The sequence below is a fragment of the Narcine bancroftii genome, chromosome 7 (genome assembly GCF_036971445.1).
Source record: "Narcine bancroftii isolate sNarBan1 chromosome 7, sNarBan1.hap1, whole genome shotgun sequence".
NCBI lineage: Eukaryota > Metazoa > Chordata > Chondrichthyes > Torpediniformes > Narcinidae > Narcine > Narcine bancroftii.
The window spans coordinates 50,497,768-50,513,879 of record NC_091475.1 but is presented as its reverse complement, the minus strand read 5'-3'; the positions used below and the strand labels follow the sequence as shown (position 1 = coordinate 50,513,879).

The following is a 16,112-nucleotide window of genomic DNA, read 5'->3' as shown; positions in this document are numbered from 1 at the left end:
ACGGGGAATAAGGAAATGGCAGACCAATTAAATTCTTACTTTAGTTTTGTTTTCACAAGAGAGGATACAAATAACCTCCCAAGGATGTTGGGAAACATAGAGACTAATGCAAGGGAGGAACTGAAAGAAATCAGTATCTCTAAGGACATGGTCTTGGGGAAATTGATGGGATTGAAGGCAGATAAATCCCAAGGGCCTGATAATCTACATCCTAGGGTACTTAAGGAAGTGGCCATTCAGATAGCAGATGTTTTAAGAATTATTTTCCAGAACTCGATAGACTCAGGATCAGTACCCATGGATTGGAGGGTAGCTAATGTTACCCCACTATTTAAAAAGGGGGGTAGAGAAAAAGCGGGGAATTATAGGCCGGTGAGCCTTACATCAGTAGTGGGCAAAATGATGAAATCCATTATTAAGGATGTCATAGCGGAGCATATGACTAGCAGAGAAGGGATCGGACAGAGTCAACATGGATTTACAAAAGGTAAATCGTGCTTGACAAATCTATTGGAATTCTTTGAGATGGTGACAGGTAAAATAGATGGGGGGGAGCCACTGGATGTGGTGTACCTGGACTTCCAAAAGGCCTTCGATAAGGTCCCGCATAAATGACTGGCTTCCAAAATCAAGGCTCATGGGATTGGGGGCAAAGTATTGATGTGGATTGAGAACTGGCTGGCAGGTAGAAGACAGAGAGTTGGGATAAATGGCTCATTTTCTGAGTGGCAGGCGGTGACCAGTGGGGTGCCACAGGGATCTGTACTGGGATTCCAGCTGTTCACAATTTACATTAATGATCTGGATGAGGGGATTAGATGTAGGAGGGGTTGTGTGCACTGAAGAGGGGGTTAGGAAGCTCCAGTGTGACTTGGATAAATTGAGGGACTGGGCAGATACATGGCAAATGCACTTCTTCTTCTTTGGCTTGGCTTCGCAGACGAAGATTTATGGAGGGGGTAAAAAGTCCACGTCAGCTGCAGGCTCGTTTGTGGCTGACAAGTCCGATGCGGGACAGGCAGACACGATTGCAGCGGTTGCAAGGGAAAATTGGTTGGTTGGGGTTGGGTGTTGGGTTTTTCCTCCTTTGCCTTTTGTCAGTGAGGTGGGCTCTGCGGTCTTCTTCAAAGGAGGTTGCTGCCCACCAAACTGTGAGGCGCCAAGATGCACGGTTTGAGGCGTTATCAGCCCAATGGCGGTGGTCAATGTGGCAGGCACCAAGAGATTTCTTTAGGCAGTCCTTGTACCTTTTCTTTGGTGCACCTCTGTCACGGTGGCCAGTGGAGAGCTCGCCATATAACAGGATCTTGGGAAGGCGATGGTCCTCCATTCTGGAGACGTGACCCATCCAGCGCAGCTGGATCTTCAGCAGCGTGGACTCGATGCTGTCGACCTCTGCCATCTCGAGTACTTCGACGTTAGGGGTGTAAGCGCTCCAATGGATGTTGAGGATGGAGCGGAGACAACGCTGGTGGAAGCGTTCTAGGAGCCGTAGGTGGTGCCGGTAGAGGACCCATGATTCGGAGCCGAACAGGAGTGTGGGTATGACAACGGCTCTGTATACGCTTATCTTTGTGAGGTTTTTCAGTTGGTTGTTTTTCCAGACTCTTTTGTGTAGTCTTCCAAAGGCGCTATTTGCCTTGGCGAGTCTGTTGTCTATCTCATTGTCGATCCTTGCATCTGATGAAATGGTGCAGCCGAGATAGGTAAACTGGTTGACCGTTTTGAGTTTTGTGTGCCCGATGGAGATGTGGGGGGGCTGGTAGTCATGGTGGGGAGCTGGCTGATGGAGGACCTCAGTTTTCTTCAGGCTGACTTCCAGGCCAAACATTTTGGCAGTTTCCGCAAAGCAGGACGTCAAGCGCTGAAGAGCTGGCTCTGAATGGGCAACTAAAGCGGCATCATCTGCAAAGAGTAGTTCACGGACAAGTTTCTCTTGTGTCTTGGTGTGAGCTTGCAGGCGCCTCAGATTGAAGAGACTGCCATCCGTGCGGTACCGGATGTAAACAGCATCTTCATTGTTGAGGTCTTTCATGGCTTGGTTCAGCATCATGCTGAAGAAGATTGAAAAGAGGGTTGGTGCGAGAACACAGCCTTGCTTCACGCCATTGTTAATGGAGAAGGGTTCAGAGAGCTCATTGCTGTATCTGACCCGACCTTGTTGGTTTTCGTGCAGTTGGATAATCATGTTGAGGAACTTTGGGGGACATCCGATGCGCTCTAGTATTTGCCAAAGCCCTTTCCTGCTCGCGGTGTCGAAGGTGATGTAGAGTCCTTTGTTTTGTTCTCTGCACTTTTCTTGGAGCTGTCTGAGGGCAAAGACCATGTCAGTGGTTCCTCTGTTTGCGCGAAAGCCGCACTGTGATTCTGGGAGAATATTCTTGGCGACACTAGGTATTATTCTATTTAGTAGAATCCTAGCGAAGATTTTGCCTGCAATGGAGAGCAATGTGATTCCCCTGTAGTTTGAGCAGTCTGATTTCTCGCCTTTGTTTTTGTACAGGGTGATGATAGTGGCATCACGAAGATCCTGAGGCAGTTTACCTTGGTCCCAACAAAGCTTGAAAAACTCATGCAGTTTGGCATGCAGAGTTTTGCCACCAGCCTTCCAGACTTCTGGGGGGATTCCATCCATACCTGCTGCTTTGCCACTTTTCAGTTGTTCGATTGCCTTATATGTCTCATCCAGGGTGGGAACCTCATCCAGCTCTAGCCTTAGGGGCTGTTGAGGGAGCTGGAGCAGGGCGGAATCTTGGACTGAGCGGTTGGCACTGAAAAGAGATTGGAAGTGTTCTGACCATCGGTTGAGGATGGAGATCTTGTCGCTGAGGAGGACTTTGCCGTCTGAGCTGCGCAGCGGGCTTTGGACTTGGGGTGAGGGGCCGAACACAGCCTTTAGAGCCTCGTAGAAACCCCTGAAGTCGCCAATGTCCGCGCTGAGCTGGGTTCGTTTGGCGAGGCTAGTCCACCACTCATTTTGGATCTCCCGGAGTTCGCACTGAAGATGGCTGCATGCGCGACGGAAGGCTTGTTTCTTCTCTGGACAGGACGGCTTTGTAAGGTGAGCCTGGTGGGCAGCTCGCTTCTTTGCCAGCAGCTCCTGGATTTCCTGGCTGTTTTCGTCAAACCAGTCCTTATTTTTCCTGGAGGAGAAGCCCAGTACCTCTTCAGTGGATTGCAGTATGGTAGTCTTCAACTGATCCCAGAGGGTTTCAGGGGACGGGTCCGTGAGGCGGGTTGCAACGTCGAGCTTTGCTTTGAGGTTTGCCTGGAAGTTTCCTCTCGCTTCGTCTGACTGCAGGTTTCCAACATTGAACCTCTTTCTGGGGGCTTTATTGTTCCTGGGCTTTGGCTTGAAGTGAAGGTTGAGCTTGCAGCGAACCAGCCGGTGGTCAGTGTGGCATTCCGCGCTAGGCATTACCCTGGTGTGGAGCACATCTTGTTTGTCACTTTCTCGCACCAGGATGTAGTCCAGGAGGTGCCAGTGTTTGGATCGGGGATGCATCCAGGTGGTCTTAAGGCTGTCCCTCTGCTGAAAAAGGGTGTTTGTAATGACAAGTCGCTGTTCTGCGCAGAGCTCCAACAGGAGGCGCCCATTGTCGTTGCACTTGCCGACGCCATGCTTGCCCAGGATTCCTGGCCAGGTTTCTGAGTCAAATGCACTACAATGTGGATAAATGTGAGGTTATCCACTTTGGTAATACAAACCGTAGGGCAGATTACTATTTGAATGGCAATAGATTAAGAGATGGGGAAGTGCAGAGAGACCTAGGGGTACTTGTACACCAGTCTCTGAAGGCGAGCATGCAGGTATAGCAGGTGGTTAAAAAGGCAAATGGTCTGTTGGCCTTCATAGGGTTTGAGTATAGGAACAAGGATAGCTTACTGCAGCTGTACAGGGCCTTGGTGAGACCACACCTGGAGTATTGTGTGCAGTTTTGGTCACCTTATCTAAGGAAGGATGTTCTTGCAATGGAGGGAGTGCAGAGGCAATTCACCAGGCTGATACCTGGAATGGCAGGAATGACTTATGAGGAAAGATTGCGCAAATTGGGATTGTACTCTCTGGAGTTTAGAAGATTGAGAGGGGATCTCATAGAGACATATAAAATTCTGGTAGGACTGGACAGAATGGATGCGGAAGGGATGTTTCCAATGATGGGAAAATCCAGAACCCGTGGCCATGGTTTGAGGATAATAGGCAAACCATTTAGGACCGAGATGAGGAGGAATTTCTCGACCCAGAGGGTGGTGAATCTGTGGAATTCATTGCCACAGAGGGCAGTAGAGGCAGGTTCATTAAATCTATTTAAGAGGGAATTAGATCTATTTCTTCAGTATAAGGTTATTAAAGGTTACGGAGAGAAGGCGGGGACGGGGTACTGAACTTTAAGATCAGCCATGATCTCGTTGAATGGCGGAGCAGGCTCGAAGGGTCGAATGACCTACTCCTGCTCCTATCTTCTATGTTTCTATGTATGTTCTGTGTAGGTTTTCTCCAGTTTCTCTGGTTTTCTCCCACCCTCCAAAACATACAAGGTTGGTAGGTTAAAGGGGTGCATGGGTTTTATTGGCTGGAATGGGGCCTTCTAGCACGCTGTCTCGTAACTAAAAAATAGGTAGAATTATTGAGTTTGGGATTGTGTGAAACAGGCAGGAAAATGAAGCTGAGATCAGCCATGATCTTATTCAATAGCAGAAAATGGACAAGTCCTAAAGGACAATGTAAATTAGTCTTATTCCCATTTCTTCTGTTATGGTCATAATCTTAACTGCTCATGAGAAAAAAAACCTCAGGAATAAATATCCAACTTTGGATATGTGCAATATACCTTCAGAAACGAATTTATGGAGTAAATTAGATTTATTTCAGCTGCAACGAAACAGTAGAGATGGACATCATTTTAAGATTGCGAGAATATTCCTTTCATTCTGGTGATGAGACATTTCAGTTGATGTAATCAGTATTTGATCACCTTGGTGTGCAGTTCTCATGATCTGAATTGCTGTAATATGCAAAAGTACCGGTAATTATTTTCTATTGTTTGATTTGTCCATTCTGCACAATAGTAAATTGTGGGTCAAAATGTTGTAAGTATACTCCATCGTTTGCACACTTGGATTTCAGTTTCTGGTCAACTAACTATAATCATAATAACTATGATCAAAATTTTGCCTGTGTATTTTATTTTTATTCACTAAATGCCTAATGCCAAGTACAATCATAAAATGTATTCATTTATCTATGATAATTTTATTTAAATGATCAATGGTTCTTTCTACCTGCAGGATTTTGTGTATCTTTAGTTGAAGAGGAAGAATCACACCACAAAATTATTATTACAGATGTAAAGGAAGGAGGTCTAGCCTCATCTAAAGGTAGTTTTCTTTTCTTAACCAAAGTGTTTTTCATTTCCTTTTTCTCTGCCTTTTGCAAATATCATTTTGTATTTTCTTAACATTATGGAACATGAGCTGAATATTACTTTTTTTAAACTTTTTTTGAAAATGTATTATGGAAAATGCAGCTTACTAATAAATTCACATGTTTGATAATTGTGACAATTTTTACTACGCTGCAAATATTTTGTTATGTATGTTTCATTCTTGTGCTCTATTTTAATCCCTGTTTAAGAAGATAGATTTTAGTTTTCAATAATGATTGTGATCACCTCCTATCCTGACTTCAGACTTGGGTTTGAATATATGACTAAGCCATTACATAGAGGAGGAAATATTAAAAAAAGTCCTTTAATGAAGTCTTGCAGACAAAATTTATATTGGAAATAATAAAAAGAGATTATATAGCACTTCAGTATTTTCCACTTTTATAAATGCTGAGGTACTTTGCCAAAATCAGTTATAATAGATGATCCAATTATTGTAAATCTCAAGAAACTCGGTAATTTTTTGAGTTTTGGTTCATTATAATCTGAAAATTAATTACATGTTTGATGCTGAGTTTAAAGGATAGAAGTGTGATTTGAACCAGATGAGGCAGAAGGAGGGGTTGGTAAGAAACTTTCCAGATTCACAATGGAAATCATGTGTTGTGATTGTTTATTTGGGAGATTGGTGAATGGTGGCACCGAAATATGTACACAAGTTATAGAACCATAGAACACTACAGCTCAGAAACAGGCTTTTTGGCCCATCTAGTTTGTGCCAAACCATTTTTCCACCTTTAACCTGCACTCAGACCAAAGCTCTCCATACATTATACATCCAGCTACCTATCCAAAGTTCACTTAAATGTTATCAAACCCTCATCCACCACTTCTGCTGGCAGCTTATTCCACCACATTCTCACGACTCTCTGAGTGTAGAAGTTCTGCCGAATGTTTTCCTTAAACATTTCATCTCTGACCCCAAGTCCATGTCCTCCCATTCTTGTCTCACTCAACCTCAGGGGAAAAAGCCTGCTTTCATTTACCTTATCTATACCCCTCATAATTTTGTATTCCAATCAAATCTCCCCTCATTCTCCAAAATGTCAGGGGGGGGAAAACCCTAACTTATTCAACCTTTCCCTTGAGCTTAACTTCTCAAGGTCTGGCAATGTCTTTGTAATTTTCTCTGTACTCTCAATCCTTCTTGGCCTTCTCGATGTTTTATACAACTTCAACATAACATCCCAACTCCTGTCTTCAGTACTTTGATTTATGAAAGCCAATGTGCCACGAGCTCTCTTTATGACCTTATCTACCTGTGATGCTACTTTCAAGGAATGCTTATCTCAATTTCAAGATCTCTCTGTTTGCTACACTCTGCAGTTCCCCACTGTTTACTGAGCAAATCCTACCCTGGTTCGTTTGCCCAAAGTGCACACTTGTCCACGTTAAATTCCATCAGTCATTTTGCAGCCTGTTTTTCCAGCTAGCCCAGATCCTTCTGCAAGTTTTGAAGCTTTCCTTGTTGCCTACTATACTCCCAATCAATGTCATCTGCAAATTTGTGGATCTAATTTCCTATATTATCATCCAAAGCATTGATAGCGATGACAGACAGCAATGAATCCAGCATCGATTCCTAAGGTGCACCACTAGTCACAAACCTCAAGTCAGAGACTGTAGAGTTTTATAAGAAATTTAAAGATCTTTTGCTACCTCCATTTATGGAGGTGTTAAATCAAGCGCTGAAGATGCATTCTCTGCCGGATTCCTTTTCAACTGAAATGATTACAGTGATACCAAAGAAGGATAGAGATCCATTGAGACCAGCATCATATGGACCAATTTTATTATTAAATGTTGATTATAAGATAGCAAATAAATTGGCAAATTATTTTCCGAAGTTTATACAGATGGATCAAACGGGATTTGTTGAAGACTGGAAATCTGCAGACAATGTTGCAAGATTGATTAGTTTAATATATTTAGTTCAAAACAGGGGAGATTTGAGTGTTGCAGTGGCTTTAAATGCAGAAAAACCACGTGATAGATTAGAATGGAATTTGCTCTTTAAAGTTTTGGAGAAATGTGGGTTAGGATCAATATTTATAGATTGGGTTAAAATGTTATATAAAAATCCTAGTGCAAAGGCTGTGACTAATTGTCAAGTTTCAGCACTTTTAGATCAAGTAGACAAGGTTGTCCATTGTTGCCAGCTTTATTTATTTTAGCAATTGAACCTTTAACTGAACTAATAAGAAAAGATTCAAAGCATATTGGTATGAAGGTGAAACAAGAAGAATATAAAATAAATTTATTTGCAGATGATGTTTTGATTTACTTAACAGATCCTTTAAAATCTTTGCATTAGCTTAAAGTTAGATGAAAAGAATACAGAAATGTATCTATTTATAAAATTAATTGGGACAAAAGTGAAATTATGGCTTTAGTAAATGGAGATTATTCACAATGTAAGAAAGTAATTCAATTTAGATGGCCAGATGCTGGGGTGAAATATTTAGGTATTCATGTAGAATTTATTTAAAGAAAGTAAAAGATGATTCGGAAAGATGGAATACATTACCTTTAACTTTAATAGGTTGGGTAAATTGTGTTAAGATTAGTGTATTACCTAGAATACGATATCCTTTTCAATCGATTCCAATTTCAACTCCTCAAAAATTTTTAAAGGAATTAACTGCTTGTGTTAGGTAATTTTTATGGAAAGGGAAAATGGCAAGGGTTTCTTTGGAAAAATTAATGCAGGGATACAACTTAGAGGGCTTGGAGCTCCCCAATTTTCTGAATTATTATAAAGCAGCCCAGTTAAGATTTATTAATGTAATGTATGACTTTGACAAAGCTTGGGTAAATATAGAACTTGGTAAAATAGGGGCAACAAATCTACAAGACTTTATTTATAAATGAAGTTGAAGATTGTTAATTGCGAATAGAGAAACTTCTATATTGAAACATTTAATAGTGCTTTGGAATAAGGTGGAGAAAGAAATTGAAAGAGGAGGTTTAATGTCAAGAAGAACACCTTTATTTCAAAATAGATTTATTCCATTTTCAATGGGAAATCAATTTTTAAAGATTTGGCAATGTTGTGGTATTAAGAAGATTGAGGATTGTTTTGAAGTGAAGAAATTTATTACTTTTAGTAGAATGAAGGAGAAGTTTAAAGTATCTGAGAACTCTAGACTTTGCTATTATCAGATTATGATTTTTTTACATGAAAATCTTGCCAGTAGAGTCATTGTTATGTAATGGAGATACAAAGAAATTTATTTCAGTAATGTATAGGTTGTTACAAAAGAAAGCTTGGAAAATAGGGGTACATAAATCAAAGCAAAGATGGGAAGTAGATTTGAATAAGCAAATATATGAGCAATTGGATGAAGTTATGTAGAGAAAGTATGAAAAGTACATTAAATGTGAGGAATAGGTTTGTACAATATAATTTTGTTCATCAGTTATATTTGACACCACAAAAGTTTTTTAAAAATGGAATCATACCCTTTCAGATTTAAGTTTTAGATGTGAACAGGAAGTTGGTACATTTCTGCAATCTACTTGGCAGTGTCCTAATATTAAACTTTTTTGGTTGGAAATACGTAACTATTAGAATGAATAACGGGTTAAATTCCCACAGGATCCAATGTTATTTTAACTAGGTGATAATAAAGGGATTAAACCTAAATTAAAATTGAATAGGTACCAAGTGAAGTTTGTTCAAATCGCTTTAGCAATAGTAGTAAATGTATTGCTATAACTTGGAAAATCTGATATAGATTTGGGAATGAAGAGATGGCATGCGGATGTTCAAAGTTGCATACCACTTGAGAAAATTACTTATAATTTAAGAGATGAATATTATATATTTTTGAAAATATGGTGCCCATATTTACAAAGTGTTGGTATGAAAATTTAAATGAAATATATTCATTCATATGCCATTTTATTTTCTAATAGTGGTCTCTTTTCTGCCCCCATTAATATTTTTGTTCCTATTTAAAGGCTATTATTTGATTTTAAAAATACCACTCATTAAGTTGGATCTTTTGTTAGAGTTCATACATGTCATCACATACAACCCTGAGATTCCTTTTTCCTGGCGGCATAGCAGAATTACCACTAACTGGTAGTGCAAAAAATATTTACACAGCTTAAAACTTGTAAACAAAGAACAGTAAATAGATAACGAATGTAAACAAACTGCAATACAGAGAGAACAAAAAGAAAATCAAGTAAATCCACAAGTAAGAGTCCTAAAAAAAGTCTCCAGTCAGAGAGGCAATCATCTACAACCACTCTCTGGCTTCTATCCAAAGCCAATATCTAATCCAATTTACAATCTTATCCTGTATACTGAGCAACTGAACCATCTTGACGAAGATCCATGCTGGACCTTGTCAGTCTTATTAAAGTCCACAGAGGCAACATCCTCTGCCTTTCCTTCATCAATTTTCCTGGTAGCTTACTAAAAACAAAACTACAAGATTGGTTAGACATAAGCCATAATTCCAAATCAATTTCTGCCTATCCAAATGCATAAATATCCATTCTCTTGCAAAACTTTCCAGTAGGTTTCCCACTATTGACATCAGGCTCACTGGGCTATAATTTACTGATTTATTCTTAGAACCTTTCATAAACAATACAATAACATTAGGATTCCTCAAATCCTCGGGCATCTCACCCATGGCAAAGGATGTTTTAACACCTCTGCTCAAGCCCCTGCAATTACTGTACTTGCTTCCCTCAAAGTCCAAGTGAATATCTTGTCAGGCCGTGGAGAGTTATCCATCTTTATTAGCCTCAAGACAGCAAGCAGCCCCTTCTCTGAAATCTGTTTCAGGTCCATGCCCTCACTGTTTTTTTGCCTCACTTCTATAGTCTCCTATCTGTCTCCTGAGTAAATGCAAAAAAATCCATTAAGGATCTCCCCCTTCTCTTTTGGTTTCATTTATAGATGGCCACTCTAATCTTCAAGAGGACCAATTTTTGTCCTTCGTAATCCATTTGCTTTTAATATATCTGTAAAAGCCCTTAGGTTTCCTTCATCTTGTCTGCCAGAGCCATCTTGTGTTTATTTTAGTCTTGATTTTCCACCTTTCTTCTATTTCTTATGTTCTTCAAGTACCTCACTTGGTCCTTGCTGCCAATACCTGTTGTACATTCTTCCTTCAATTTAACAAGGGTATCAATATTTCTCAAAAATCAAAGTTCCTGATACCTGTTTTCTTTGCCTTCAATCCTGACAGAACATACAAATGCTGTACCTAGCACACCTTTGCCAGAAAACAACCTGTCCCAACCCACACTTACCAGATCCTTTCTGATACCATCAAAATTGGCGCTTTTGAGTAGACTGATCCTTCTCCATAATTATCTTGAAAGTAATGACATTATGAATACTAGATCCAAACTGTTCCCCTTGACTCACTTCTGTCACCAGCCCTGCCTCATTCCCCAATAGGAGTTCCAGTATTGTACTCTCTCTATTTGGGACCTCTATGCATTGATTAAGGAAACTTTCTTGAACACATTTGACAAACTCCAACCTATTCAGCCTTTTCACAGTTTGGGAGTCCCAGTCAATAGGGGTGGGGGGGGGGGGTGGGGGGAAGAGTCAAAAATCACCTACTATCATAACCTTATGTTTCTGGCTCCTATCTCTCTACAAATTTGCTGCTTCAATTCCCACTGAATATTAGGTGGTCTATAATACAATCCGATCAAAATGGTGATCCCATTCTTATTCTTCAGTTCCACCATGTTGGTTGAGTAGAAAAACCCTCCTTTCTGAGCATTGAAAGGGAAATTGTGTCTACTTTGGATAGTAGCAGAGAACTGACCTAAAACAAAATTAAGAAATTCTGTATCTAAAGGGTTGAACAATGAACCCACCTGTTGGAGATCAAGCCTGACTTGAGGATTGAGCACTAAAGATAATGTGATCATTGGTTGATGATGCTGCTCCTGTGGTTGAACCTTTGGTAGTTTCAATAAGAGGTATGTTACGGTCATTTACCAAATAGTCCTCATCTTCTGCAGGCTAATGAGCTTTTTGTCAATTTTGAATGTTTTATTACTTACCATTGTCCTTTTGGGTGCAGTTTTAAAGCTCAAATTAAAATGGAAAGCACCAATCTAACTGCAAGTTACTACAGTATTAGCTCCAACCTGCAGCTAAAATGATTTCATTCATAACTTTGAGTGGTTCAATTCTAAACTTTCCCAAGCAGATTTTTCTGAAGAACTGGGATCATATTGAGCAGAATAACTTGGAGTCAAGCAGAGAGAATAAAGCATGCCTCACTGCTTTTGCAAAAATTGCTTTGAGGTCACATGGTGAATGGAGCCTATTCGTTCTCACAGTCTAGTACTGTATCTGAAAGCTGTATCCCTTTGTGATAGCCTATTTAATAGGCATTGAAATTTTTCCTCAGCTTTGAATGCAAGGGAATTAAAGACTCAAAATTGTTTAATGGAGAGAACTACAAACATTTAATCTATTCATTCTGTTGAGGTTGGAGAACAACATTGTGAGCAGAGCTAGTTTTCAGCATTTGAATTACTAATGACTAATTCATATTCAATGGACAATTTCAGAACACTATTCAAAAATGGGGAGCATTTTGAAGGGGGTTTCCTGGGAAATTGATGATTCACAGATATCCAAAACAAAATACTGTATATAAACACTATTGAGTTCATGGGAACTTTATAGGAATTCAGTTGAGTTGTTCAGCTGTAGGAAAACAAAGGGGAGAATGTGGGGACATTTTTCAGCAGGTTATGCCAAAGGAAACAATTAACAATAAACTTTTTAAGCCGAATACCTTTCTTAAGAGCTGGGTGAGTCACACATTTTGGGCCTATAGGTCCATATTGGACCCAGCAAAAAAGGACATGCGTGGCACACATCCTCTGCCCATTATTTTCACAACAGGCATCATAGCAGCTTCATGCTACTTGCTAATTTGCATGATTTCTGTATGTAGCAGTCCACAACTCAGCAGGGATCTGTATTGTGAATAGCCAATAAACAGGAGGTGCTGGAGTAGGCCAATTGGCCCTTCAAGCCAGCACCGCCATTTATCAGATCATGGCTGATCTTTCCCTTTCAATAACCAACCCAGCCTTATCCCCTGCCCACAAGAGCCTTATCCAACTCTCTCTTAAATCTATTCAATGAATCCGCCCCCTCTACCCTCTGTGGCAATGCATTCCACAGACCCACAACTCTCTGGGTAAAAAAATTTCTCCTCATTTCTGTGTTGAATGGCCTTCCCTGTATTCTTAAACTATGTCCTCTAGTCCTAGTCTCTCCCATCATTGGAAACATGTGTTCTGATTTCACCCTGTCAAGCCCTTTGATAATCCTAAATATCTCATTCATGTCTCCTCTCATCCTTCTAAACTCCATTGCATATAGTCCAAGTCTTTGTAACCTATCTGCATATGACAATCCTGCCATGCCGGGAACTGCCATTGCTACTTGAAGCTAGACTGCACATCTTAAAGAATCTATGCATGATGGCAGAAGCGTTTGCTGAGGGTCTGGAGATCTTTCTGACAATTTCTTCCATAACTTTCCATAATATCCTATGATATTGTTGATCAGGATTTGGAATAATTTGCAAATTTTTCAGCTTATTTTGGTTGTGTATGGTTTATAAGTAATTACTTTGATGTCTTGCCTAGACATCTTTGTCTAGAGATGCTCTTCAATGATAGATTATTGTCTGCTGATGCTTCAGTTTCATGTAAACAATTTTCCTAGCCACTTTTTTTAAAGTTGTAATTCTGATGTTAATTCACCCAGCTCCAATTTAAAGTCAATTAATTGAACTTGCAAGTTTCTTTTGCAGTTTTGCAGATTACACCATTGAACTATCATGGCTGACACTTTGTAATTTGTCAGTTCAATCCAACAAACTTTGAGCCCGTTCACAAGCTTTATTCTATTCAATAGCAACAAGCATGCAAAGTAACAATATTTGTTGCGCATTGGAAAGAATTGAGACAAAGCAGGCTCATTTCCAAATAAGAAGAAACGGTTGCATGATCTGCCCCAATGTGCTGTCACCCGACCTATCTCTCAAATACCTTTTGAATGAACTATTTGCTCTTGAAGTAGCCAAAGATGAATTTTAAATAATATACTGGTAGTTTTTTTAAAAAATACATTAAAAGTAATATAAATTAATTGCTATTGACAATTATTAATTTGCAGTTCAAAATGTATTAACACTTTTTATTCATTTCTACATTTAGGTTTAAAAGTAGGTGATGAAATATTGGAGATTAATAAAATGAAAGCAAAGGATCTAGTTGTATCTGACCTGAAGAACATCTTGTCTGCACCTTCACTTTCCCTCATTGTACGGACCTATGGTCAGCCAGTAGATGGGCATTTATGCCTCTCACCTCTGCGAAAGATGGGAACAACAGATGAATTGGGTGATAGTGGATTTGATTCCAACCATCAAGGTAGGATGGTCAACTTCTATTTGAAATAAAAATGAGATTCATTATAGATTCTTTTCCTTTTTTTATCAATAACATGGATCATATGTTTCTTGTTTATTGTTGTTTACTATCTGTAATTTTAATTATTGTTAACTGAACATTATATCATGTATGTATGTGTCTGATATTACTTTTTAAAAAAAAAATTGGAAAGAAAGAAATAAAAATCAATATACATAACATTGAACACACTGATTCTTGGAGGAACTAACAGTAGTGGGGACTATTATAACCTAGTATGTTGATTAGAAAACTGTATTTTAACTGTCTCTTTTGCACCCCATCATCAAGATTATAATTATATCCTAATATTATTATTTACTTGCCTTCCAAGAATTGGTTTTGTTTCCATTCTGTCCTGATTTAAAAAAAAATCCTTCATGATATTCTTGCTGTGTTGCTATTTGTCAGAGTGATTGTGTTAGTGTCGAATGTTGACAGCCTCACACTTTGAAGGATATAAAAAGGAGATAGCAAAAAGAGTTTCCCTTTCTTCAGAAAATTGTTTGCATGCTTTTAAAAAGTATTTGATCCTCATTCTACAGACGATGCTATAGCTTTTCCCCTTCATTCTGTCCGGGCCCACCTGGAGAACGATGTCTTGTACGCCATGTTGCTGTTCATTGACTTCAGCACGGAGTTTAATATGATCTTTCCCCAAAAACTGGTGGAGAAGCTGTTCTTACTAGGACTCAATACCTCTCTCTGTCATTGGATTCTGGACTTCCTAACGGAAAGACCATCGTGTGTCCAGATTTGTAGAAGAATGATGAGCACTATCATGCTGAGGACTGGCTCAGCCCATTCCTGTTCACGCTACTGACCCATGACTACTTCGCCAGATCCACCTCCAACAGTGTCATCAAATTTTCAGTTGACACAACAGTAGTTGGTCTTATCAGCAACAATAATAAGTCGCACTACAGAGAAGAGGTGGAAAATCCTGTGAAATGGTGCAAGAGTAACAACCTGAGTCTCAATACTGTCAATATGAAGGAGATGATTGTGGACTTAAGGATGACAAGGAACGACCACCCTCCGCTACACATCAACAACTCTGTAGTAGAGAGAGTGGAGAGCACCAAGTTCCTTAGAGTTCACTTAACTAGTAATCTATCATGGACACTCAACATCTCCTCACTTGTCTGGAAGACAATAGAGACTGTAGTTCCTGAGAAGACTGAAGCGGGCAAGATTATTGGTCACCATTATGTCAGCCTTCTTCAGGAGCTCTTTCAAGAGCATCCTGGCCGGCTGCATCACAGTGTGGTATGGTTCCTGTAGAGAAATGGTTTGGAGGTCAATCGACACGATTTCTGGAGTGTCATTTACACCCCCCCCCCCCCACCATTGACGTGATCTACCAGGATCGTTAGATGAAGAATGTGCACAAAATCATTGACGATCCCTTCCATCCTGCACATAGCATCTTTCAACTGCTCCCATCAGAGAAGAGATGCAGGAGTATCAGAGCCAGCACCACCAGGCTAAGGAACAGTGAGAATTCAGAGTGACCAAAAGAACTGCTCACCCTAACCATCTGAGATGCTCATATTCATGAAACCGCATTTATTTATTTATTTATTTGTATCGTTGAAATACTTGCCCTGCATGTGTATTGTTTGTATGTGTGTTGTGCCTGGTTGTGTTTTGCACCAAGGATCAGAGAACGCTGTTTTGTCGGGTGCTACTTGTACAATCAGATGACGATGAACTTGATTTAACGGTAATTTTGATTATTTACAAATAAATTGAAAATATGGTGTAGATCGGGGTGGCCAAACTGTTCACCATAAGAGCCACACACAATATACTTCAGAAGTTTAAGAATCTTGCATGTACATTGTGTTACTAAAATTTTATATAAATATTAGGAAATACATGTATGTACAGGTTGAACTTCTTTAACCCAGCGACGTTGGTACCCAGCCATTGCCAGACCACAGAAAATGTTGTAAAATGGAAAATGCACAGAAAATAGCTGTCAAAGGTGCGGAAGATACATCAATCAGACCCATTTTCTGAGCTAAAAGGATCAAATATATTGTTAATCAAATCGCATTTAGTGCAATGCCTTTATAATACCAGCGATAGAGACCACTATTTGAATCCTGTGCAGTCTGAAAGGAATTTGTACCAAAAGTGGGTGCTGGACCACAGGAGTTGCCGGACTATAGCCCT

General features: G+C 39.8%; 1 protein-coding gene across 12 annotated transcripts in view; it reads left to right on the top strand.

Annotated features, from left to right (window-relative positions):
* Positions 1-16,112, top strand: part of LOC138738906 (rho guanine nucleotide exchange factor TIAM1-like) — a 273,989-nt gene that overhangs the window by 148,920 nt on the left and 108,957 nt on the right. For all 12 annotated transcript variants that reach the window (XM_069890079.1, XM_069890072.1, XM_069890074.1 and 9 more), the window contains 2 exons: positions 5,290-5,379; positions 13,677-13,892. In XM_069890079.1, the coding sequence (XP_069746180.1) occupies positions 5,290-5,379; positions 13,677-13,892 (306 nt within the window). The remainder of the gene's footprint in view (positions 1-5,289; positions 5,380-13,676; positions 13,893-16,112) is intronic.